General features: G+C 55.4%; 1 protein-coding gene and 1 long non-coding RNA gene across 2 annotated transcripts in view; both read left to right on the top strand.

Moving 5' to 3' along the window:
• Window positions 1-21,861, top strand: part of KCNK9 (potassium two pore domain channel subfamily K member 9) — an 80,889-nt gene extending 59,028 nt beyond the window's left edge. The window contains exon 2 of the mRNA XM_011291471.4: window positions 16,229-21,861. Within this exon, the coding sequence (XP_011289773.1) occupies window positions 16,229-17,070 (842 nt within the window). The 3' untranslated portion in view covers window positions 17,071-21,861. The remainder of the gene's footprint in view (window positions 1-16,228) is intronic.
• On the top strand, window positions 4,193-5,812 carry LOC123383047. The gene is made up of 2 exons (XR_006592296.1): window positions 4,193-4,788; window positions 5,673-5,812. It is a non-coding gene; the product is annotated as an uncharacterized LOC123383047 (long non-coding RNA).
• Window positions 21,862-23,533: the final 1,672 nt, after the last annotated feature.

The following is a 23,533-nucleotide window of genomic DNA, read 5'->3' as shown; positions in this document are numbered from 1 at the left end:
TTATGCTCTTAATGGTTTTGTTTTCTACATTTTTTTAAATTTATTTTTGAGAGAGAGAGAGGGAGACAGAGCATGAGTGGGGGAGGGGCAGAGAGAGAGGGAGACACAGAATCTGAAGCAGGCTCCAGGCTCTGAGCTGTCAGCACAGAGCCTGACTTGGGACTCGAACCCACAAACCACACGATCATGACCTAAGTTGGACGCTTAACCGACTGAGCCACCCAGGCACCTCGAGGTGTCTGTCTAGGTGGCTTCTCCCCACCCCCAGGGCGACACCTCTTCAACAAAGCCCCCGAAAGTTTCTGGCAAAACGCAAGTGCCCCACACACCAGGAGGGGGTCCCCCCACTGAGGAGTCCAGGGCAGGCCCAGTGAACTGATTTCTTTATAAACTACTTACCACCCCCTTCATTCAAGGGTGCGGTTTACTCGAAGTTTCCATCCCGTGTGTAAGGAGACCAGGTGGAGAGACACCACAGCAGACCTTCCTTACCCAGCTGTTTGGCAAGCACCCGCTCCCTGTGTGCCCGGCAGGGCCCCAGGACTTCAGAAAGAGTTGGGGTCAGAGCTTGCCCTTGAGGTGCTCCTGCTGGTCTGGGGAGGACAGATGCCCCCCCCACCCCCTGCCACAGTGCAGATAACCCAAGTGGCTTCTGTGAAGGGCCCTTTCCAGGGGGCAGGAGGGTGTGGGAAATCTCAAGAGATGGCCAGTGATTTGGTGGGCTTGCTGCCCACGTCCCATGGGCCCCGCAGGGAGTGAGGGCCACAGGGGGGCAGTGGCGGGTCACTGGCACACAGACACAAATGCATCCTGCTGGGCAGATGAGGAGGACGTAGCAATAAGGGAGGGGCTTTGCGAACGCGTGGTCTGCACTCCGTCCACAGATGCATCTGGAGGCCTGCCTTTCAGAGAAGGGGAGCATCGGGCCCCCCCTTCCTGGGCCTCCCTCCCTTAAAGCAGTAGCCGTCTGGAGCTCCCTGGTGGTTGTCTCCTTCATCGGGGTCTCCACTTCCCTCTGACCTCTCAGACAAGTCCTGTTCCCCTGCAGATGGTGCTTACATGGTCCCAAAGCCATTTGAACTTGGGACCACCAGCCTGAGGGAGCCAGAAGCAGGAGTGCTTTGACTCAGCACCCTGGCTCCCCACCGCTGAGCTGTCCCAGCCCAAGGCTGAGGGAAAAGGGAGTGAGCCTGCAGGCCGGGGTGTCGAGCAGAGGAGGGGGTGTTCAAGGCCGGCAGCTCTGCATGTGCAAAGGTCCTGAGGCATAAGGCAGAAGAAATAGGAATCGTGCGCACCTGTGACAAACTCCTGGACAACGTTTACCCGCTATCTTGGAAACTGAAAGGCAGAAGCCAAGACCAGAGGGTCCAGGGAGAGGCCCCTGACATTAGGGAGGCACAGGCCTGGTACTCGTATCTGTTATCTTGAACTCCCAGCAAGCCTCGGGGGAAGGTGCTGTGTGTACTTGATCTCCAGAACAGACCAGGCGCAAGGTGCCGAAGCCTGTTCCTGAAGTTGTGCAGGTGAACAGGAGTCAGGCCGAGCTGGTCTGCCTCTACGTGTGGGTTTTTCCACTCTGCCTTGAGACTGGGAGACCTGGGGTTACTGTTCTGTGAGGGTGGGTCTGGGCCATGTGTGTCTGCGTGTGCGCGTATGTTCTCCCGCAGGTGCCGGAGGCGGCCTTTTCACACGGTCTTGACACAGGGTGGTTTTGTGGCAACTGAGGGTTGTCTACGTAGGGTCGTATGTCCTCGGGCAAGTGACTCGGCTGAATTAATCCTTACAACTTCAAGAGGCTGGCGGCAGTGGTATTCTCGATTTGCCAACAAGGAAACCGAGCACAGCAAGGCTATGAGCTGAGCATCGTTCTGTGCTTTTTATCAGCGCTCACGTTTAATGCGTGTTTGCCACTGAAAGTTAGGGAGTGGGGAGAGTGGGGGGAGTGGGGGGAGTGGGGGGAGTGGGGCTAAGATTCTTCAGTTTTTCCTGCTCCTTTTTCATGACTCTCCAAGAGCATCCAGGGCCACAGGGGTCGCGCGTGTGTGAGTCTGCGTGGGCCTGTGTGTGTGTGCACCTGGGTGTGCACATGTTCCTGTGCCTGCACACGTCCCTGCGTGTGCACGGGCCTGCGTGTGTCTGTGTGTGCACATGCACAGGACCTGAGATCCTGTTTCCTCCCGTGTGAAATGGACGGGACTGTCCCAGTGCTGACCGCATGGCAGGTGTGAGGACGGGCTGGAGCAGGGCTTTGTGGGGTCTGTGTCCACATGCAAGTGTGGGTTCTCCTCGGGCCTGCTGGGCCATGTCCGTCTGTACGTGTTTGCCGCTGGGGTCTGGCCTCTCAGCTGGTAGACCGCCATCTCTAGGACGTGTCACTGCAGGTGTGGCCTGAGTCTCAGGGGCATGGCACAGTACAAGTGACTTGTCCTCTTGGGTCAGCAGGGCTGTGTTCTGTGTGGTTGTTCAGGAACCCCGGCTCCTGACAGCCAGAGGCTCTGTCCTCCCGAGATCCTGAGTCTTCTGCAATCTTCGGGGAGAGGGAGGGAGAGGGAGGGAGAGGGAGGGAGAGGGGGACAGAGAGGGAAGGGGACAGACACACTCAGAGAAGGAGAGGAGAGAGCGAGAGAACTGTGAGGCCGGTGTTTATGGGCCAGGCCGGAACCCCGCTGCTGTCACTGAGTCATACGCCGTGTCTGCTCGCAAGGGACGGTGTGGGCCAGCTGTGTGCGCACGAGCAAGAGGAGGTCACGCATGTGGGTGGGCACCAGCGGGCTCGACACCGCCCTTTCCTCTTGCTTCTAGACAAAATGAGCATCTTCCAACGCTTGAGGCCCCGGAAGGGAGCGTGCTGCCATCCGTCTCTTGCAGCTGCTGCGTGTGAGCAGGAAACGAGTTCAATTCCGCCAGCTCAGATGTGCTTAGAACCACGCCTGGTACCATCTCTAGGGGCACTGGCCCCCCTACGGCTCTGATGTGACCTGGCTTCTCTTTGGGTCCGACCGGCACGGCGGGAGCTCCACGGAGCAGCGGGTCCCCAGGGGCCTAGGTAGAAATACAGAGTCCTGGGCTCCCAGCCTGCCTGACTCAGGACCTGCACTATAATAAGATCCCAGGCTGTCCAGTCCCCGTGAGCACCAAAGTTTAGGAAGCAACGCCTCAGAAGCCCCAAACGCAACGCTTTTTACCTTCATTTCGGCGCGTTGGGTATCTGAGAGGCACGGGTGTTTGTAGTTTACCATTTTCAACTCGGAATGTGCGCCCTTGTCTTTGCTCCCCAGGTCTTGTTGGCCCCACGGGTCATGCCCATGTCACAGATGAGGGATGAGGACCTTGCCATCAGGCCCCATAACTCCGTGCCACTTAGATCTACATGTGCCCGGGCTCTTTTGGGGATTCAGAGGAAGGAGGAGAGAGCCTTCCTAGAGAAGGTGGCATTTGCACAGGGTCCTTTGAGAGGGCAGGGAGCATCTGAACAGAGCGGTGGAATCTGCCGGCCCCTGGGGCCATGGCCACCTGCCTAGTTTGGCTGGTTCTTAGAGCCAAGAGTAATTTGGCATTCAAGGCTCTGCATGTTCTGCCCTATTGGTCTTTCTGGTATGAATTCTCACTTCCTTCCTCCCGTACACTCCAGGGTGAATTAGCCCCGAAAGACAGTCTCCACATCAGACAGCATGAGTTTTAATACTTTTGACTTGGTTTCTCTTTTTAAAAAATGTACCAGTTATTAAAGGGCGTTAGGCCTTGCTTGACTTTACATTTTCTTATTCTACCATTGACTTTCAAAAGTCAGCCAAATTTTATATTCTTATTCCTATGATCTTCGTAAAAAAAGTTTTTTACATGTCTATTAGAGAGAGCGCGCGCGCACATGGGGGTGGGGGTGGGGAGGAGCAGAGAGAGAGAGAGGGAGACACAGAATCCGAAGCAGGCTCCAGGCTCTGAGCTGTCAGCACAGAGCCCGACGTGGGACTCGAACTCACAGACCGCGAGATCATGACCTGAGCCGAAGTCGGTCCCTTAACTGAATGAGCCACCCAAGCAGCCCCCGAACTTAAGTTTTCAAATATGGGTTTGTTTTTACCACATTTTCTTCTGGTTTCTTTTTGGTGGGATTTTGTACTGTGGGGGAGGAGGAAAGGAGAGAAGGAGAGTGAGGAGCTTTTTCTTTTTTTTTGTTACTAGGAAGGGACGCAGGAGGGCAGGAAGGGAACCACGGGCTTCTGGCACGTTCTGGAAGGGGTGGGCGTCACCACGCCCACAGGGGGGTCGTGGTCGTGCCTGGTTTCAGGGGCCTGCGTGGGAGCCCAGGTGGGGGCAAGGCACGTTTCCACGCTGTGGAGGTGACAGCACGCACCTGCAGAGGGTGTCCCCTCCCCCCAGAGTGAGGGAGTCTTTAAACCATTTAGCTCAGTTCCTGGCCCAGCCCGCGCCCTGGGTATAGGTGGTTGCGGTCATTAGCGCCGCGTTATTACGATCGTTCCTCTGTGTCGTCAGCGCTGCCGCTGACTGATGGGAACTTCTGGGAAGAGACTCCGCGCATGACAAGGATCACTGAGGAGGAGGAGAACGGGCTCTGATGCCGCCCAGGGAAACGTGGGCTGCGGGCCGGGCTGGCGGCTCTGCGGCCGCCGAGTGCCCGCCAGAGGGCGCCCGAGCTTCTTTGGTCGCTGAGCGGCCGGGGAGGGCCCGACCGACCAGGAGGATGGGGACACGGCTTCGCCAGTCCCCGCCCCACGCGCGCTTCCCTGTCCCCTGGAGGGGGCGCCCCTGCAGGAACAAGCTTGCCTGGTGGGTGGTCGGCACTAGCCTCTCCCAGCCCTAGCCCTGTAGTCCCGGCTTCTGTGCTTCCGGCTTAGGGTATTCGAGTGGGCGGGGCTGACCTTGACCTCGCCCTGCCCCAGGTGTCAGAGCTGCCCTCCCCACCACCCCTCCCCCCCCGTGGATGCCTCATCAGAGCCGGGCAGCCCGGCAAAGCAAGGCCGGTGTATGGCCATGTATCTCATGGCAGCAGGGAGCGGGCTGGGCCACTGCCTGCCCCACGGCCTGGGCCTCCGACCCTGGTCCAGGTCCTTTGCTCCGACTCTGCCCGCCAGGCTGTACTGTCAGAGCTGCCTGCCAGGGGGGCCTTGTGTTGGAGGAGGTGGCCCGTGGCTGGTTCAGGACGGATGCCTGTCAGCTGCGTCCAGAGGCCCGATTGGGGGTTGGTTAAGGGAGCCCACAGGACCGTGATGCAGGCTTGGGGGTGGAGGGCAGGTGTGAAGGCTGCGTCGCCCCTGCACCCCCAGGAGGCCGGCAGGGAGGGCGGTGCTGCCCAGGGTCCAGGCTTCTCCTGGGTGCGCTCAGTCTGCCGGGGGCCCTGTGCCCAGGCCAGCTCAGCCTCTCCTCCCAGAACCCCACCGACCCCCAGGCCTCCGCCACTGCTTCCTCCCTCAGCCTCAGGGAGAAAAGGGGGAGAGTTTTGCTTTAAAAATAAATAGCTTCTTTACTCTTTCTGTTGAAGTTAAATTCACGCAACATGAAATTCACATTTTAACGTGTACAATTCAGTGGCATCTGGTCCATTCGTAATCCCGTGTGATCACCACCCCTGTCTAGTTCCGGGACATTTTTATCGCCCCAGGAGAAAACCCCGGGCCCAGCAGGCAACCACCCCGTATTCTTCCCTCCCCCAGCCTCGGTCGACCGCTCACCTGCTTCCTGCCTCGTGGATTTGCCTGTTCTGGGCCCCTCGTGGAAGTGGAGTCCTACAGTATGGGCTCGGTGCCTCGCATCTTTCACTTGGCGTGATATTTCAAGGCTCATCCACATTCTACCATGTGTCAGAATATCCTTCCTCTTCAAGACCGAGTAATATTCCCTCGTGGGGGTAGACCACAGTTTGCTTGTCCATTCATCCACGGGGGAACATTGGGGTGGTCTCTCCCTTTTGGCTGCTGTGAACATGGGCGTACGAGTGTCTAAAGACTTATTTTCGAGTCTTTGGGTGTAGACACCTACAGTAGAAGTGCTAAAAATAACGTGTAAAGAATGCATTTCTTTGTTATCTGGGTGGGCGCCGAGAGTGGAGAAAGCTGTAAGGCCTGCCTCTTGCCTTCCTGCGGACTCCTGGGTGGGCACACCGCCTCCAGCAGGGCCCCCCTGGATGCACCTGTGCCCCCAAGAGTTCCCTGATGCCCACCTTGCACGGTTGTTTTGGGGACTGACGGAGACGTGCGTGTGGCCGTCCGGGCTGCTTTTCGTTCATCATTTGGGATAATAACCTGTTACTTGACCCACACTGGACCCTCCCAAGGTGAAGGAAACAGGGGTGGAGGTGCAGCTGGGGTCTGGGCCAGGCTTCCTGTGAGTCTGCGCGCTGAGAGGCGCTCCCTCCTGAGGGATGCCCGCAGACCGACGAGAAGATAGGATGTCCGTTTGGCAGAGCTGTGGGAGTGGGCGCCAGGCCAACATGCCAAGTGTGGAGGCTCCCTGTGGCCAGCACGGGCTGTGCCCACACCCAGCACCCCGCATCCAGCCTGCCCGCCCTCGCACAGGACAGAAGAGCAGAGAGGCCGGTCAGGCGCTCTGGTCAGAGATTCATGCCTTTTATAAGCTTAGACAGTGTTTTGTTTTTACATTTTAAAAGTTTTTTTTTTTTTTAATGCTTTTGATTTGACAGAGCATGAGGGGGAGAGGGGGAGAGGGGCAAAGAGAGAAGGAGACACAGAATCTGAAGCAGGCTCCAGGCTCTGAGCTGTCAGCACAGAGCCCGACGCGGGGCTCAAATTCACAAACCGCAAGATCATGACCTGAGCGGAAGTCGGACGCTTTACCGACTGAGCCACTCAGGCGCCCCTAAGCTTGTATAGTTTCCAAAAATAAATTTTCAGGTCCCCTTTTCCCCCTAAGACATAAAATGAAGGGAAACCAAAAGGGAACTATTTGGGAAATTAATAATAATCTTAAAAGTATCTGAGGGAGATGTTCTCTCATTAAATAAGACCAAATCTGCCAGATTTTCCTCCAGAGAACACAGAGTGCCAAACCTGTGAATCAGCAAATCACTGGGGCCTCCTCCTGGCTCCAAGAAGGGCGAAGGGCTGGGGACTTGGAATCCGAGGGCTCTGGGCAAAGAGCCTCAGTGTTCTCATCTGTGAGATGGGTTCGTGCATTCTGTGGGGGTGGAGCTCCCCATGGGGATTGTGGGAGGGGCTTCGGTCTACCCAGGAGGACTGTGCCCGCCTGGGTGTGGCTTTCCCATCTGCGTGGCAGGAGGCAGGGCTGGCCTCAGCCCACTTGGGGAGGAGCTTCCATGGGCGATGGCACCTGTTGCTGCCTCGGGTTTGTGCATCTGTGAGACGGACTGGCTGGTGATTGCTGTCCCCTGGGCTCGCGACCGTGGAGGGTTGGTGGCAGGGAGTGACGAGTGGCGGGCTCACTGACCTCTCGTTCCGCCTGTTCCCCCACCTCCGCTTTCCAGCCTTCCGTCCTGCCCTTCTCACCTCCTTTCCCCCCATTTCTGGAGCATCACGACCTCTTGTTTTAGACAAACAGATGGTCTGTTTTGTCTCATTTTGTTTGGCCTGTGCCATTAAAATGTTTAATTAGACACCAGTTGGATTCTACATTTACAAAATCTGTATTTCCAGCTTCTCTTTAAAAATCAGGAAGTTGGGCCGCCCTGGCCTGCGCCCTGTGGCCGGGCCCTGGAGAAGCTGCTCCTTCTGGGGACTGGGCTGTGCCACTGGCCGCCTGCCGGCTTGCCTCGCCTCCCCCGCTCGTCTGCCCTCGGACGGATCTGAGGCGCTTGTGGGAGAAGGCGTGTCAGGTGCGGGGAGAGTGACCTACAGAGGACTGCGTTGTCCATACAAAACTGTTGCTCGTTATTTTTAGTCATGCTAAGCAGTAGAGCATGTGGAGTGTTAACCAATTGCAATCAAAACACCGGCTGAAGCCAAAAGACTTATTGGGGAACAGGCTGGACCCTCTGTGAGCTGGGCTCAGACACAGGGGTGCAATGATCCGCCCGGTCTCTCCGGTCAGGGATTTCTCCTCTGTGGTTGCACCCATCCTCATGGTGCCAAAATTACTTCAGCGGCTCCGGACATCACGCTCTGGCACCCTACTAGTCTGGCGGGAAAGAGCCAAAGGCTCATTGGTTCTGGGGGCTTGGCTAGCCACCCAATCAGAGCCCACAAGAAGCACCGGACCCTCTCAGGGGTTGAACGGAGACCTGCACATGAGCCCAGCCCAGGCGCTGGTACCCAGCTCTGTTACGTTGCAGGAAGGCAGAGCCGACTTGGGGAAGCTGCAGGAAGGACGTCCCTCTCGGATGGAAGAATGGATGTGGACAAGCTTTGTGGACAGGCAGGGTCCCGGAGACAGAACTCACTTACACAGTGATGCATCCTTCTAAACTCCAAGTGCCTCCCCCGTGCCACACTCTGGGATCACAGAGGTGAGTCAGGAGTGGGCAGAACTGTCCTCAGAGCTCACCTTTGTGAACTGTAAGGTGCCGTGTAACCGCATGGACTGCTTCCCTCCACATTCCCCCGTTACAGAGAGAAAGCTCAGGCTTCGAGGCTCTAGGTGGCTTTCCCAAGGTCATGGTCAGTGAGTGGCAGACTTTGGGACCTGCTGATCCTACCCAGGAACCTCCTGAGAACCCGTCCTGCCCACTCTCCACCCCCTGGTCGCCCATGAGTCATTTTCCTTTTTGGTGTCAGCAGACACCTGGGTCTTAATAGTCATGCGGCACTCACTGGGGGCTTGAGCAAGGCCAGCTTCGTGGGAGGGTGCAGGAGTGAGATGCGTGTTGCACACAGAGGTAGGGGAGCCAGCCAGGAAGCACAGGGGGCTGAGGGCGGCCCCCCTCCCTGGCACCTCCCTGAGTCATTCTTTAATGCAGTGTGTGCCTATTTTAATTCCTATCGGCACAAAAACCTTGTATGTCCTTTATAAACATTTCATTCTCTTCCGGTAGCAAGTTTCCCACTACCCAAGGCCCGTGTAGCCATCTCCCTCCCTGTGTGGGGCAGTCTGTCCCCAACCCGGGCAGCTGTGGGCTGGAGCTGACAGCCCCCACCACCCTCACCCAGCACCTGCCTGTGATGGCTCAGGGAGCAGCCCAGCCCCCCTGAACTTGACAGAAGAGAGTGAGGGTGCCTGGGGAGGGAGGGTGACCATCCAGAGTCGGGGCTCCAACCTGAATTGGCCCCATGCCGGGGGCCAGTCTCGTCCATTGCCGTGTCCTGGAGTGGAATTCTGGCCAAGGGATAAGGGCAGGCTTCAGGGAGGGGCAGTCCCCAGCAGGAAGTTTTGCAAACTGTTCGGTGCCGTGCAAGCCTGAGGAAGTCATTTAGGCCAGCTGTTGATGGGCCTAGATTTCCAGGGAGCTAAGGGGAGCCACAAAGAGTTCTTGAGCACCAGCATGCCAGGAGCAAGGCAGCTCTGTGACCCACACTGTCTGGCTGCCTTACTTACTTTTCACAGTGGGGAGAGCCTGCCGGACCCTCACGGCACCTTTAATGAATCACTGCCCGGAACAGGGGCCAGGTCTGGGAAACTTCTTGTGTCTCGTGACTGTCAACTTCTGGAAAGTCTAGTAGGAGCCAGCGAGGAGCACAAGGCGTCTTGGAAGGGAGGGCTGCCTTCTAGCCACAGCTGGTTCTTCAGGGAGCCCCAGACCCAACAGAAATGATGAGTGTTATTACCCTCTTCCCTGCATCTTTCCCCTCCAGAAAGCTGGCGCCTATTCATTTTATTTGTTAGCCAGCTGCAGCCGGGAGACGCAGGCGTCTTCTCTGCAAAGCCTCTCCCGGGACAGATCAAGGAGACCCAGGAAGTATATTAAAGAGGCCATGAAATCAGGCTGGATGATGCAGTGTCTTGGGCAAAGCTGCCCCCAGCCGTGCTGGGCTCGGGATTGGCCAGGACTCCGGGCAGGGCCCCGGGGACAGAAATCATTTACCCAGTGATGCATCCTTCTAAACTCCAAGTGCCTCCCCCGTGCCACACTCTGGGATCACGGAGGTGAGTCAGGAGTGGGCAGTACTGTCCTCAGAGCTCACAGTCTGGCCAGAGGGTGGTGGGAGGGAGGGAGGCCAGGACCCCCTGCCCGTGGCCTGGCCCACAGCAGCCCAGCTGTGACTCTCTGTGGGTGAGAGGGGAGTACAGTCGGGGTGGTGATGGCCTGGTGTGTGGAGTGGGGGGCGACCTGCCTGCCCCTGGGCCTTGCTTTGCCTCTCTGATCGTGGGGAGGGTGACATGGGCCTTTTCCAGGGTCACTGCACGCATGCCTCGTAACGAATAGCCTTGCGGCTCTTACGACCCTCCAGCCCCCTCCAGGCTTAGCAAGTAGGTGCTCTCCTGGGGGTGGGGGTTCACGTGCTAGAATCTGGGGCAGGACACGGGGCACGGGTCTTCCTTCCCATTCTCCCAAACCTGCTTCACCGCACACACCCACGTTGGCCCTGCCCTCCCTCACCCCCTGCCCTGTCCTTAGCGCTCCTGATGGGCTCAGGCCCTGCCACCTGCTGACAGAGAGCTCCCAGGCCCGGGGAGGGACACTGACTGGTGAGAGCGAGACGGCCTGACGCACTGAGTGAGGTCCGAATGCCACGGAGGTGGGTAGCCTGAGCAGTCTGCAGCCACCTCTCCTCCCGGCAAACTCCTGCTTACCCATCAAAACCCTGGAGGCTGCGTAGAGGCAGTGACTGCAGGCTGATGTCCCCGTCTGACTTGGGTCCTTCCTCTGTGTTTCCCCTGCTTCCGGCATGGGCCTTGTGCTAGAACTTTGCACCCGGCAGAGCAGATGATTCTGACCCTGCTCACCTCCCTGGAGTTGGCAGTCAGGTCTGTCTTCCTCTGTGATTCTCCAGCAGCCCACACGGGGCCGGGCCTGGCCTGGGGAGGGCAGTAGCTGTAGTTCAACCCATGCCCTCCCCGCCCGCCACTTCCTGGGCCCTAAGCAACGGCCCCGCCTTAGCCAGTGCGCTAAGCTGGGTCTCAGGTGCCGGGGTCCCTCTGGCGAGGACTCTGCTGCCTCATGGCACTGAGGTCCCTTGAATTCAATTCCAATCTGTGTCCTTGTCAGCTCCTGTGCTGGGCCAGGAACCCTTGAGCCTCTACAGCATAGGGACTGGACTCGACCCAGGGCCACTCAGCTCTTTCCTGGCCAGCCCCAGGCACCCCATGGCACCGCACAAACACCGTAGATGGGGGGGGGGTAGAGCCTTGGCAGTGGTCGGGAGGCTAAGGCTACAGCAGGTGCTGGGGGTGAGGATGCGGCAAGGGCTGGGGAGGTTAGGATGGGTCACCTCCTCAGATGGACTCACGGGTGACTCGTCGGAGCTTCAGCGCCTGGGAACTCAGGGAGCATGGTGTTTGGGGTGCAGCACCGGGGGCAGCTTTTCAGACTGTGCGCTGTCCTTGTGAGCAGGCCCCAGGGCTGGCCCCACACCCAGCAGCCACCCAAGCAGCCTGTCAGGGCCAGCGCTGGGGCCACAAGCAAGTCTGTCCCTGACTCTGCACACATGGAAAAGTCTGCGGGAGGCACGGCTGGGTGCGGACAGACAGCATGAGCAGCTGTGCCCCTGTGCACAGGGAGGTTTGCACCCAGTAGTGTGTGCTCCGGCTCGTGAGCTCTGGGTGTTGGTCAGCGCTGGTCACCTGCAGGGCTGGGGAATGATGCCCCCGTCTCTCCAGGGCGGCTGCAAGCTGGTCTACTGTCCCGTTTTCAGCCTCCTCTTCCACCTCCATCTAGTGAACTGAGTGACCCTGCAGAGGTCACAGGCCTGCAGCCCAGAGGCAGGCACCAGATACCTGGTGTTGGTATCTCTTCTGGGCCCCGTGCATGCCTCCTGAATGCCGTGTCAATCATTTTTTGACACTGCTTTGCCAGAAGGATGGGTTATTCATACGGTGGGGAGGGGGGGGGGATGGGCAGCGTAGTCCTCGGTGGGATTTCTGACGTTATGTTGCCTCTGCAGGGCCCAGAGGTGGAGGGGGAACTGGCCCGGGTGCGTGGGGAGCCTGGGGACTTAGTGGGAAAGCCTGGACGGGGATGTGGCTCCTGAGCTGCCAGGACTGATCCTAACCAGGGGTTGGGGGATGGGAAATGATCAAGGAGGACAGGGGCGGCTCAGCCTGGAGGTCCTCGGTGGCCTGGACACCCATGTGCCCTCAACTTCCCAGGACCCATCGTGCCAGGCATTGGGCAGGGCCCTGGGCCCAGGCTGGCTGGCTAGAGCCCCTTGGGAGATTTTGGGAGAAGTCCCTGTGGATCCCCCGTGACAAGCACAGGTCCTGGTGCGCAGTCACCAGTCTGGACAGAACACACATGAATCGTTGAATGAATATGGCGCCCAACCCAGGGAGGCCGGGGTGCACTCGTTCACTCATGGACAGAAAACCCCGTCTTTCAGGGCCTGAACTGTCACACAGGCTCCGTGAGACCCCAGAGATTTATGCCTCGTTCTCTGGGGAAGGAGCGATGGCCTTCCCAACGTCTGGTGCACATGTTCTCCTTTCCTCTCATACGTGTAACTCAGATCGCGTGGATGCTGTTGAATTTCAAATCCTTGCATGTAATCCCTGCAGCCTATACAGGAGCAGGGTGTACCCGTCCTGCGCATTGAGTGACTCTACACACACATATTGCACATAGAACGTGTCCTTGAACGCGGGTGTGCTAGGAGTATAGCGTATGTGCCTTTTGGGTATTGGTGTAATGCAGGTGGTTATGGGTCCCGTTCCGCGTACACGTTCACCCTGGTCACAAAGTTCCCGTCTGTGCTGTGGACGTCCTGTGTGATGTACCCGTAGACGCTGCCCTTGTGTGTTCCACAGATAGCTTGTGCGTACTTTACATGCACACGTGGTTATTTGTACCCCTGGTTGTAGTGTTGTGTCACAGCAGAGACAGGAAGCGGGTCCGGTGGAGAATACATGCGGTGTGTCGGTTGGGGCCTGTGTAGGAAGCAGCACTCTCAGTTCGAGCAGTCAGTTAATGGGCTGTTTATAGATTCTTCTGGAAAGGGTGAGTCTGGCGGAGGGAAAGCCACCAGGGAGGGCGTGGCTCCCTGGCAGGGTGCGGTCCGCGTTACTGGGACTGTGGAGAGTGGCTCGAGGCTGTGAGGCTGCTGGCAGATGAGGCTCACGACCAAGGTCCTGGTCTTCTTCTGGCCTCCTGGCGACCTAACTGGAAGCCAGACGGCAGGGTGTTGAAGAGGTCCTGCCTGGCTGTCTCCTCCTCTGAAGGTCCTGACCTCTGGGGGCATCCATCTCCCACACTCGGCGACACCTGCACCTGACTGCTGTGTGTCACCACTGTAATGGAGCAGCGGGATCCGCCGTGGGGACGCCAGAATGAGGAAGTGCTTTCATTATGCAGCAGGACAGATGGCCGGAGAACCGAACCACCCTGCCACGGGCTTGGGGCTGCCGTTCCCCGGGGCCACGTGAAGGAAACGGCTTCTGACCATCACTGCGGACAGGTGTGGGTGGGGCCCGGGAGCCCCATGAGCAGCTTTTGACCCAGCAGATGCATCATTGGTCTCCTCTAGTAAATAGACTGCATCCAGAGCCATCAGCTAACATCACCACCTTTCTACGTGTCCAACAATCCATCTGGCTTTGGTATCTGCCACGCAGGTGAGCTATATGGAGACATAGTGGGACTCCCACCCCTGCATTTTGTATAAATATAAACCCACTTGTTTACTGAGATGTGCCTCATTCTTTCCTGAAGACCTAAGCCTCCATCTGGTACACTTTCCCTCTAGGAAGAAGAGCTTCCTTTAGTAATTGTGCCGTGCAGATCTACTGGGAACAAGTTTTCTTTCATGTTAAAACGTGCTTTGACTTCATTCTTTAGAATTATTTTTGTTATTTGATTTTTGAGAGAGAGTAAGCAGGGGAGGGGCAGAGGGAGAGGGGGACAGAGGATGTGAAAAGGGCTCCGTGCTGACTGTGCACAGCCCGGTGTGGGGCTCGAACTCATGAACCGTGAGATCATGAACTGAGCCGAAGTCGGACGCTTAACTGATGGAACCACCCTGGTGTCCCTTGACGTCACTCTTAAATGCCGTTTTCTGTGGATGCACAATTCCAAGTTACCAGTCTTTTTTTGTTTGTTTCAAGCTCCTTAAAGATGTTCTTTCATGGTTTCCTGGCTCCTATTGCTTATGATTAGAAGGAGGAGTATTGAGATGGTTTTCCGTGTGATGTCTTGTTTCTTTCTGGCTGCCTTCAAGACTTCTCTCTCTGGTTTTTAGCAGTTTGGCTCTGATGGCTGGTTTTCTTTGTAGTTCTCCCGCTTGGAGTTCACTGGGCTTCTTGAATCTGTAAATCTGTGTCTTTCACCAAATTTGGTCCATTTTGGCTATTCACTTTTTTTTTTTTTTTTTTTGGTCTTGCTGGGATGCCTTTTGATATTTTTCCTAAAGGTCTCTGAGGCTTTGAGAATTTATTTTCAATCTGCTTTTGCTGTTCTTCAGGTTGGATTTCTGTTACTATCTTGGTTGCTCCCCCCCGGGGCTTTCTCTTTCCCATTTTAGCCTTTCTGGCCTGACTCCAACTTTGTCCTGTCATTTTCCCTCTTGTGCAAGGACGATGGGGTTTCTGAGGGGTTGGAGCTCCGTGCTGGCCCAGTGGGACTGAGAGCCAGAGAGGACGAAGAGAAGGCGCCCTGGAGGCAAGCATAGGAGGTCACTGCTCTAGCAAGATTAGGGCCCTTGGGGCAGGTAGGGCATGCACAGATTCACGCCAGGGGAGAGACAGACAAGCTGGCCCTAAGTGATGTGGCCCTGGTAGAGAGCTGGGGGCTTGAGTAGTCAGACTGTTTCCAAGGGGGGAGTACGGGCAGGTGGAGGTCTGGGGGCCTGGTTGGTCCCTACGGAGGTACCAGGCCCTGACTAGGTGCTGACTCAGCAGATCTGCAAAAGCCAGTCCCAGTGGGGACTGGGACTTACACGGGATGATAGTAACACGAAGAAACCAGGGTTGGGAAGGGTTGGTGCCCAAGATAGTGCACATGATTAAAGAGCTATGGGCCCATAATGGCTTGGGGTAACATCAGGGAAGCCTTTCTTGATGGGGCAGGATTTGACATGTTGGAAGGTCTCAGTCTAAATACCGCCCCAGGATTCAGGGTTTGGTTTGTTTGTTTTTTTCCTGGACAGTATTAGTTCCAGAATTTGAACTAGAGCCTACCGAGTCTCATGTTCTTTCTGCCATATTGTGTGGACCCTATCCTGGCTCTCACATGATCACTAACTAGCTGAATGACCCTGGGAGGTGCCTTCACCCTTCAAGCACTGCCATCGTCATTCAGAATGTGAGGAAAATGCAGCTCAACTCTGTAAAGCTGACACGGGATGGATGAAGTTGCATGAAGAGTTTGAGAAGCACTTACACATGGGAGGTCTGGAAGGATTCTTTGGTTCCCTCGTTCCTGAGAAGCCCCCATTCACACAGTGGCACAATGTTATTCATTTGTTCAATATTCTACCTGCTACCTATCACCTTGGGTGGGGAGGGGGGTGCGGGGATCCAACCGTGAACAAAGCGGATACGAGTCTTTGCTGTCATGGTGTGTATATTCCACTCTGCAATGACTCCTCTTGTCAACATCTCTGCCTTATTCTTGGTGACTGAAAACTCTGGGCTCAAATCCCAGCTCTGAAGAAATCAAGTTATCCTGCTATTAAGTAACTGACTCAGTTTTCCCGCCCTTGGTGCTGGACTCGTCGTGCCGGGTTTGGAAGGTTGTTAGGAGGTCAGAACGAGGCACCGTAGGACCAGGACTCAGCAGAGAGGCAGCGGCACTGGTGTTGCATGGTGGGCATATGTAATATTCTCCCTTGGGCTCACTCCTTCTGCAGTCTTCTCCTTAGTGAGTGTGCGGCTTTTCATTTTCAAGCTTTGCTTTGCTCTAAGAGGAGCAGGGAAAGGCCCTCCGCACCCCTCTGAACGGCCCCAGATGAACCACCCCCAAGTCCCCCCCCACCCCTGAATTGCAAAGGACCCTTGACCGATTCTTCCTTGTTCCTCTCCCCCCCTCTCCCGGCCTCCACCGTCTTCCCAGCCCCAGCCTCCAGCGACCTCTCTTCCCCGGCTCGCCCTTGTCCTCCTCCCTCCCTGTCTGTCCCAGCCCCACCCCAATGGAGATGCCCAAGTGCGACCCCACCCCAGAGCTCACGGGGCCTCTCCTTACGCCTTCTCCCTGTTTTCTCACCCCTCCCCTCAGGTTATGGGCACGCGGCCCCGGGCACCGACGCGGGCAAGGCCTTCTGCATGTTCTACGCGGTGCTGGGCATCCCGCTGACACTGGTCATGTTCCAGAGCCTGGGCGAGCGGATGAACACCTTTGTGCGCTACCTGCTGAAGCGCATCAAGAGGTGCTGCGGGATGCGCAACACGGAGGTGTCCATGGAGAACATGGTGACCGTGGGCTTCTTCTCCTGCATGGGGACGCTGTGCATCGGCGCGGCCGCGTTCTCCCAGTGCGAGGAGTGGAGTTTTTTCCACGCCTATTACTACTGTTTCATCACGTTGACTACCATCGGGTTCGGGGACTACGTGGCCCTGCAGACCAAGGGCGCCCTGCAGAAGAAGCCGCTCTACGTGGCCTTCAGCTTCATGTACATCCTGGTGGGGCTGACGGTCATCGGCGCCTTCCTCAACCTGGTGGTCCTCAGGTTCTTGACCATGAACAGCGAGGACGAGCGACGGGACGCCGAGGAGAGGGCGTCCCTGGCCGGGAACCGCAACAGCATGGTCATCCACATCCCCGAGGAGGCGCGGCAGGGCCGGCCCCGCTACAAGGCGGACGCGCCGGACCTGCAGTACGTGTGCTCCTGCACCTGCTACCGCCCGCAGGAGTACGGGGGCCGCCCAGCCGCCCAGCAGAACTCCTTCAGCGCCAAGCTCGCCCCCCAGTACTTCCACTCCATCTCGTACAAGATCGAGGAGATCTCACCAAGCACGTTGAAAAACAGCCTCTTCCCCTCCCCCATCAGCTCCACCTCCCCCGGGTTACACAGCTTTACCGACAACCACAGGCTGATGCGACGGCGGAAGTCCGTTTAGGGTGCGGGGCGTGCCGGGCAGGCGGGAAAAGTCGCTTGTCCTCCTTGACGTCAAGTGCCACCGGCCCACCTCGTCTTTTCGTTCTCATTTATTCGTTCCGAGCATCCTTGGTTGTGATGGTCATTGTCACGATTACCTTCCCTCCTTCCTTTTCCCTCCCCCCCCAGGTTTCACGTCCTCCCCCACCGCCCCCGGCGAGACAGAGCAGGCCCAAGGGGAGAGAAAGGCCCGACTCCCTCTGAGACTCGCGTCTGAGCATGAAGCATGGATTCCTTCCTCCCTCCCTCCCTCCCTTCCTTCCCAGCGAAGAATGCCTTACACCCCTCCCCCGCCTGCCCCACCTCTGGGGTGGCTCTCCCAGGACAGGTGTGAGACCAAGACCACCAGGCAGAGCTGAGAGAATATACCCGACCCAAAGTTGCCCCCCAGGCTGCCAGCCGGCCAGAGACCACCGATGTGGTGTCTGCCCTAACTTCCTCCCTCTCGTCCTCCCGAGCACTGGGTGGGTGTGCATGCGCGGATGGTGTGTGAGTGAGTGCACACGCCCGTGTACCTGTGTGTGTGTGTGTATGTGTGTGTATCGTGTGACAAAGCGGAAAGTGGCAGGTATTAATTTTTCTTTTCCACGACACAGTTCTGTTAAGAACCTGCTTTCAGCTGCTTCCAAACAAAAACGGGGAAACAAAACCCGTGAGGCTTTTGATTTACCATTCTGTCAAATCAAGCATGCTCCATAAGCAGGCTCTATCCCAGATGTGTCATGACCATATTCTTTAGACGCTACGTTCTAAATTATATTAACTTCTTTTTCGGGGTGGGTGGGAAAGAAGATACGGATCATTTTAGCTTGCCAGTTCAAAAATTTTTTAAAAGCATGCACTTTGTTAAAACTGGTATGCATTACCAACGCAAGAAAACAGAACTAGCAGCAGAATTAATCAAAAGCCAAGAATAATACGAATTAAAGACATTTTTTAATTTTATCATCTCCAGTTCCAACAATTTACCGCACAACTGGAAGCGTCAGGGGAAACTGGAAAATTGTTGGAACCTCAGAGTATTTTGTTATTTCCCTCTCGCTTACATGGTGGTGATGGTGGTTTATGCAGCATCGATCTGCATAAGTAAGAATCACAGTGTGGGATGCTTGGAGGAGAATGGGTATTCGTGGATGTGGTTTCCTTTCCTAATAAAAAATGACAGGGCATTCCTTGTTTAAAATATATATATATATATATGTATGTATGTAGTTCAAGAAAGACGGTCTCTAATTGCATTTGATTTGTAAATAAGGGCAAGTCTGTGTTGGTCTCAGGAAGCGTTTGGAGGTAAGGGTGGTGTCTTGGCCTGTTGGGAACTTGTCGATCTCCGGGGATGGTTTTCCTGAGGAGTGGAGAAATTCCTCCCCACCCTCCCTTTAGATGGCTCAGTGGGAAGGCCTGTTAGTCTCCTGGGGGCAGCTAGGTCATTGAATATGGCATGTTGCAGGCCTTTTCAATGACAGGAGTAAAGGAAAGTCTGGTGCCTTTCATTTGCCCGGTCACCACCCCTGTCATTTGTAAAACTCACCTATCCTCCCATGGCTTCTACATAAACTCAAAGGTCACGGCTCTTGGATAGAAAAGGGCTTTAACTGCTTTGCCCAGAAGCAGCAGTGGGAGCCCCCGTGGGATCTCCCAGAAGGGAGGATCTCCCTAGAAAGAGTGGACCTTCAAGCTTCCTGAAAGGAGAGGGCACTAAATGCCACCAGTCCCAAGCACCTGGGCCACTGGACTGAAATGCAGCAGTCCAGGCTCCTCCAAAGAGGCAGATACTGCAGTGTTTACGTCACATGTTGAAAATGGTGCCTGCATCAGGACACAGAGCCTGAGGAAGGGGTCTGGGAACCACAGCTTCTCGAGGCCAGAATAGACCGTTCTCAACCTTCAAGGTTGTCTCAATGCACTCATTTTGAATAGATGCATATTTTAAAAATTTGTCCAGAAAATAGAAGCAGTTAATTTTTTTTTCCCATCGGAAGAAATTTTTGGTGATAGGGGGTCACGGGTATGAAAATACTAGCCCATCCTTGCAGAGTGCTTCATGTATTGGAGGAGTCCGCTTAGAAGAAGTGTGAGGTTTCTCATCAAAACCTTTGTAAGGTGCGTCCTCAGATATCTTTGATCTAGAGAGGAGACTGAGGTACTGAGAGGGTGAGGGATTTGCTCAATGTCCCAGAGCTGGTCCTGGTCCAGGAAGCGGACCCCGCCACACCACGGTGTCCTCGTTAGGCCCTCTACTGAGGGCACCTGCCTCTCTGTCCACAGGTAGGTGCACCAGGACCCTGGAGTCAGAGGAGCATGGGCTCAACTCTTCATTCAGAGCTGGTTTCCTGACTCAAATATCCATTTAAAGTGGCCTTCTACTTAAATGCCTCCAGTGACAGAGAGCTCCTCCTTTCTTGGGGAGATTGGGAAAACATTCCGTATTCTATATTTCCACAGAGTTGACTGTTCTGTATAGGATTAAGGATCATAGGATGGAGTTTTTGCTGTTCAGTGATGACCACCAACTTAAATATTGGAAGCAGCATAGAACCTGTCCTGCCATATCCCTCTTACTTCTCTGTCCTTGGCGACTGTTCAGCCCTCTGAAGGACAATCAGTGAGTCTTCTCTTCCAAAGTTAAACATCCTTTTTCATGCTTGGTATATTGAGGGGACAGAGGGGAACCTAGCTTTGCTTCTTTTGTGACAACCATCTCTTTCTTAGGTGATGGCCCAGCGGTTCGCTACCGTGGTCTCTGGCCAAGGAGTTCTCTGTGCGCACCAATGAGGTGCTCTCTTGGGGACAGTGAGTCAAGGGCCTCCAGGGTCCTTCTCTTCCAATAAAATGGGTCTGAGGAATCTCCATCTAGGGCTTGGACACCGGAGACCTGCTCAGTCAGCACAAGAATCCTCAAAAAGCCAAGAGGAAGCTTAGTCTGAGTCACCTCACCGAGATCCCTCATTTTTCGGGGGGTGGGGGAGAAGTTGAAGTGCAGAAAGAGTGAGCTGGCATCTCAGGTCAGCCAGCCAGGCCCTTGGTCTTCTTGTGGGTTTCTCCTGCTTTCTTTCCTCAGCACCTCAAGGAGTCTCTGTTCCTCCCTCTCATGCCTGGCGACTTCTTTCCGGAGTCAGGCTTCTCACACCCTTCCAGGTAGCAGTGCCCACTCGGCGAAGGGGAGAAGTCACAGGAGTTTGGAGGCAGGCTTCAGCTTCAGTTAGGATGAGCTGAGAAGAGCTGCATTCCACCTGAATCACAGGGGGACTGGCTGGCCACCCAGTTCTAGATGCAGGGTCTAAAAGTCAACATGCCTTGTAGATCCTTCAAGAGCTTTTGGACTCTTGCTCGAACGTTTTCCGCCTAGGAGATCTTAATCCATCCACTCCACCAAAGACAGGAGGGTGGGCAGTGGCCCTGATGGTCCCAAACAGGTCTGGGTGCTTTCTAGAGACCTTCCCTGTTTCCCTCTTCACCACACCCTTGCTGGGTGGAAGGTGCTATCACACCACGGGACTGTTAGACTCTCATTTACCTCAGAGTGAACCCACTGTCTGGGTTTTTGAGATGCCTGCTTAGCCCCGGAGCTGGGATCGGGTCTCTTCCCACCCACACCCCTTTGTCTTGAAACCCAGGCAGCAGACCCTTCAGCGCAGTCAGCTGCCCGGTGCTCCCTGCAGCATCTGTTGTGCTCCTGCCGTGCATCACTGATGGGGAAGAGCTGCCTGCACTGGGCATGATCACAGCAGGTCATTTGCAGCCCAAAGATCCCCACTGGGAGAGGAAGCGGATGGACCCAGGCTGTTGGCCAGGAGGCCCGCCTTTGCAGGTGCCGAAACCCCATCTGTAAAAAGGGGAGGGTGACTGCAGAACCTTGGCTGTTTCTTCTCTGCGCAAGGGGCCTTGAGTGGGGAACCGTCTGGACAGTAACTCAGAAACCCACCAATAAGTCTAGGAGGTCGTTTTTCTCTGCCTCACCTAGATCTGAAAGCCTTGTGGATCCTGATTCCTAGCAACGATCACTAGCAGCTGGAAGGAACGGGTTAGAGGCGTTCACTGTGTGTGCACATTGACTTGGAGAGGGAGGTAAGAGCACAGATGATCAGAGGAGGAAAGCCACCCACCACTGAGGTCTATGGCCCTATTTCTTTACGCAGTCTTTTTAAATAATTGGCCCTAATTAAGATACCAGTTACGGGCATCCACAGAGGCGTGAGGTCTGTGTTGGAATGCATCCATTCTACTAGTGTGACGGGTACCACCTTCTGAAGTGCTCCAAGAGGGGTGTCAGACTGGGCGCGTGTCACGTGCAGGCCTGCTGCTGGGGCTCTGATGTGGGTTTCCTCCAGTAATGGCTTGTGTGGGATTCTGGACGCCTCCCAGTAGAGGAAGGGTTGGCAGGGCAGGGACCTGGTGCATACCTGCTGCTTCGCTGGGCCCCCAGAAGTCATAGGACCTTCCCAGACCTCTTACTGTCCCATAACACGACGGGACAGCTTGGGTGGGATTGATGAGCACTTAGCACAAAATGAATTTGACCCATGAAGACGTGTGCCCTGGGTGCCCCCCTCAATGGGCATATTTGAAGGTCAGGACACCAGAAAGAATACCAGCAACAATTTGGTTTGGCAGGGTGCTGGGGAGACAGAGAGGGACATGTGGTGACACCGAGAACAGAGGTCATCACGTGAACCAGGACCATACGTTCTGGGTTCCCCAGAGCCCTGGGCAGAAATCCATCTTGACCTCACACCTTGGTAGGCGCTGCTGTTGGGGGTGGGGTGGAGTGGGGTGGGGGGAGATCTTGTTTGCATGATTCTCCCCACCGACTGTTTTGAAAGTTCCAGATTAAAGTTGAGAGAACAGCATGATGAATTTCCGTATACCTATCACCCAGACTCCCCAGTGTTTGGTACTTTGTGACATTTGCTTACCTCTCCCACCCTTCCCATGCCCTCATGCCCATGCTGAGGTATGTGGAGAATGAAGTGGGGTCTGGAACATTTAGGTGGATCAGCCAAAGAAAAAATTGCTGATCTCCTGGGAACGAGGACAGTGCCCTTAACACCTTAGGAAAGTTAGCATTCGTACAATAATATCATCTCAAATACAGCATCCACATTTCCCCGATTGTCCCAGAAATGTCCTCCGGAGCTTTCTTGTGAATCGGACCGACAGCCCAAGGTCACGTTCCATGTTGCCTGTCTGCTTGGCCCAGATTTGCCCAATCTAGGACATTCTTTCTCACCATTTTTTTCTTTTGGGAGATTGCCATTTTGAAGAGTCCAGGCCAGTTGTCTTGGGGAACGGACCCATGATCTGCTTCCGTCTGCTGGTTTGCTCGGGTTAGGGAATTTTAGGCAAGAAAACACTGGAGATGTGTAGCCATGATTAATGCATTTGAGGTGTTTGGCTCTCTTGAGACCTCTGTGATTACCCCTCTCATTGTAGAAAGAGAAGTCACGTTAAACGTGGTTCTCTTGTGTTGGTGAGACTAGTGGAAGCTTCTGGAGGTGTCCATGAGTCCCTGGATACCGAAGCCCAACACCGCCCTGCTATTTCTGACTTCTGACACGGAGCTCTTTGCTGTGCTGTGGAAACACCAGCCATCTTTTCCCTAAACATCTGTAGGGGTGATCCAGCTATAAATACACATGAAGTACAGAGATCCGCTTTTATCGATTTCAAAGCTGGCTGGCAGGTAGAACCCAGTAGGATTGTTGTAAGGATCCTGTTAGGGTACTCTGGCACCTGATAGCTGCTCAATGACTATTGATGATCGCTGAGCCTTTCCTATCAATAATCATAGAACTGTAATTGGTTTTATGGCAGTGCTCTTGGCTATTAAAGACTGTGATTCAGACCTCTGTCTTTGAGATCTTTACAGCGGCAGGTTCTATAGCATGGATTTTTCGGTTCTGATACCATCAAGCAGCCTACCTGCCATGGCTAAGTAACCTTTCATTTTGATCAAGAAAATCAAGAAAACATGCCCAGGCAGATTCCCACCTCTGAGCCTTTGCCCCTGCTGTTCCTGCTACCTGGAAGGTCTCCCTGCTGCTTTCCAGCATGCAGGTGGAGAAGGGGGCTTCTCCCTCATCCTTCAAAAGCCGCTCTTGACCCTTTGTCCCTTGATGGACTCAGGGATGCCTTCCTCCGGGCTCCCTAGTTCTTTCTGTCACAGAAGAACATTGTGGGGGGCAAACGGCGATGGCCCTGGCCTTAAGCGCTGTAAGTGCTGGGAGGACCCAGAGAGGTGAACCGTGACAGTCCCATTTCTAGCTTCTTGCCTACGTGGCCATTCATCCTTGCTATCAAGACATGTCTGACCTTCAATGCAGGTAGTTGCTCCCTCCCTGAAAATCGGTGCACACCCGTGTGCTAAAAACCTGTCATCTGCCATTGGTTACTCCGTGTCATTTGCCTGCCAATGTTGAGTGTGC

This window comes from Felis catus, chromosome F2 (genome assembly GCF_018350175.1).
Source record: "Felis catus isolate Fca126 chromosome F2, F.catus_Fca126_mat1.0, whole genome shotgun sequence".
NCBI lineage: Eukaryota > Metazoa > Chordata > Mammalia > Carnivora > Felidae > Felis > Felis catus.
The sequence above is the reverse complement of the archived record's forward strand: the minus strand, read 5'-3'. Positions and strand labels throughout refer to the sequence as shown.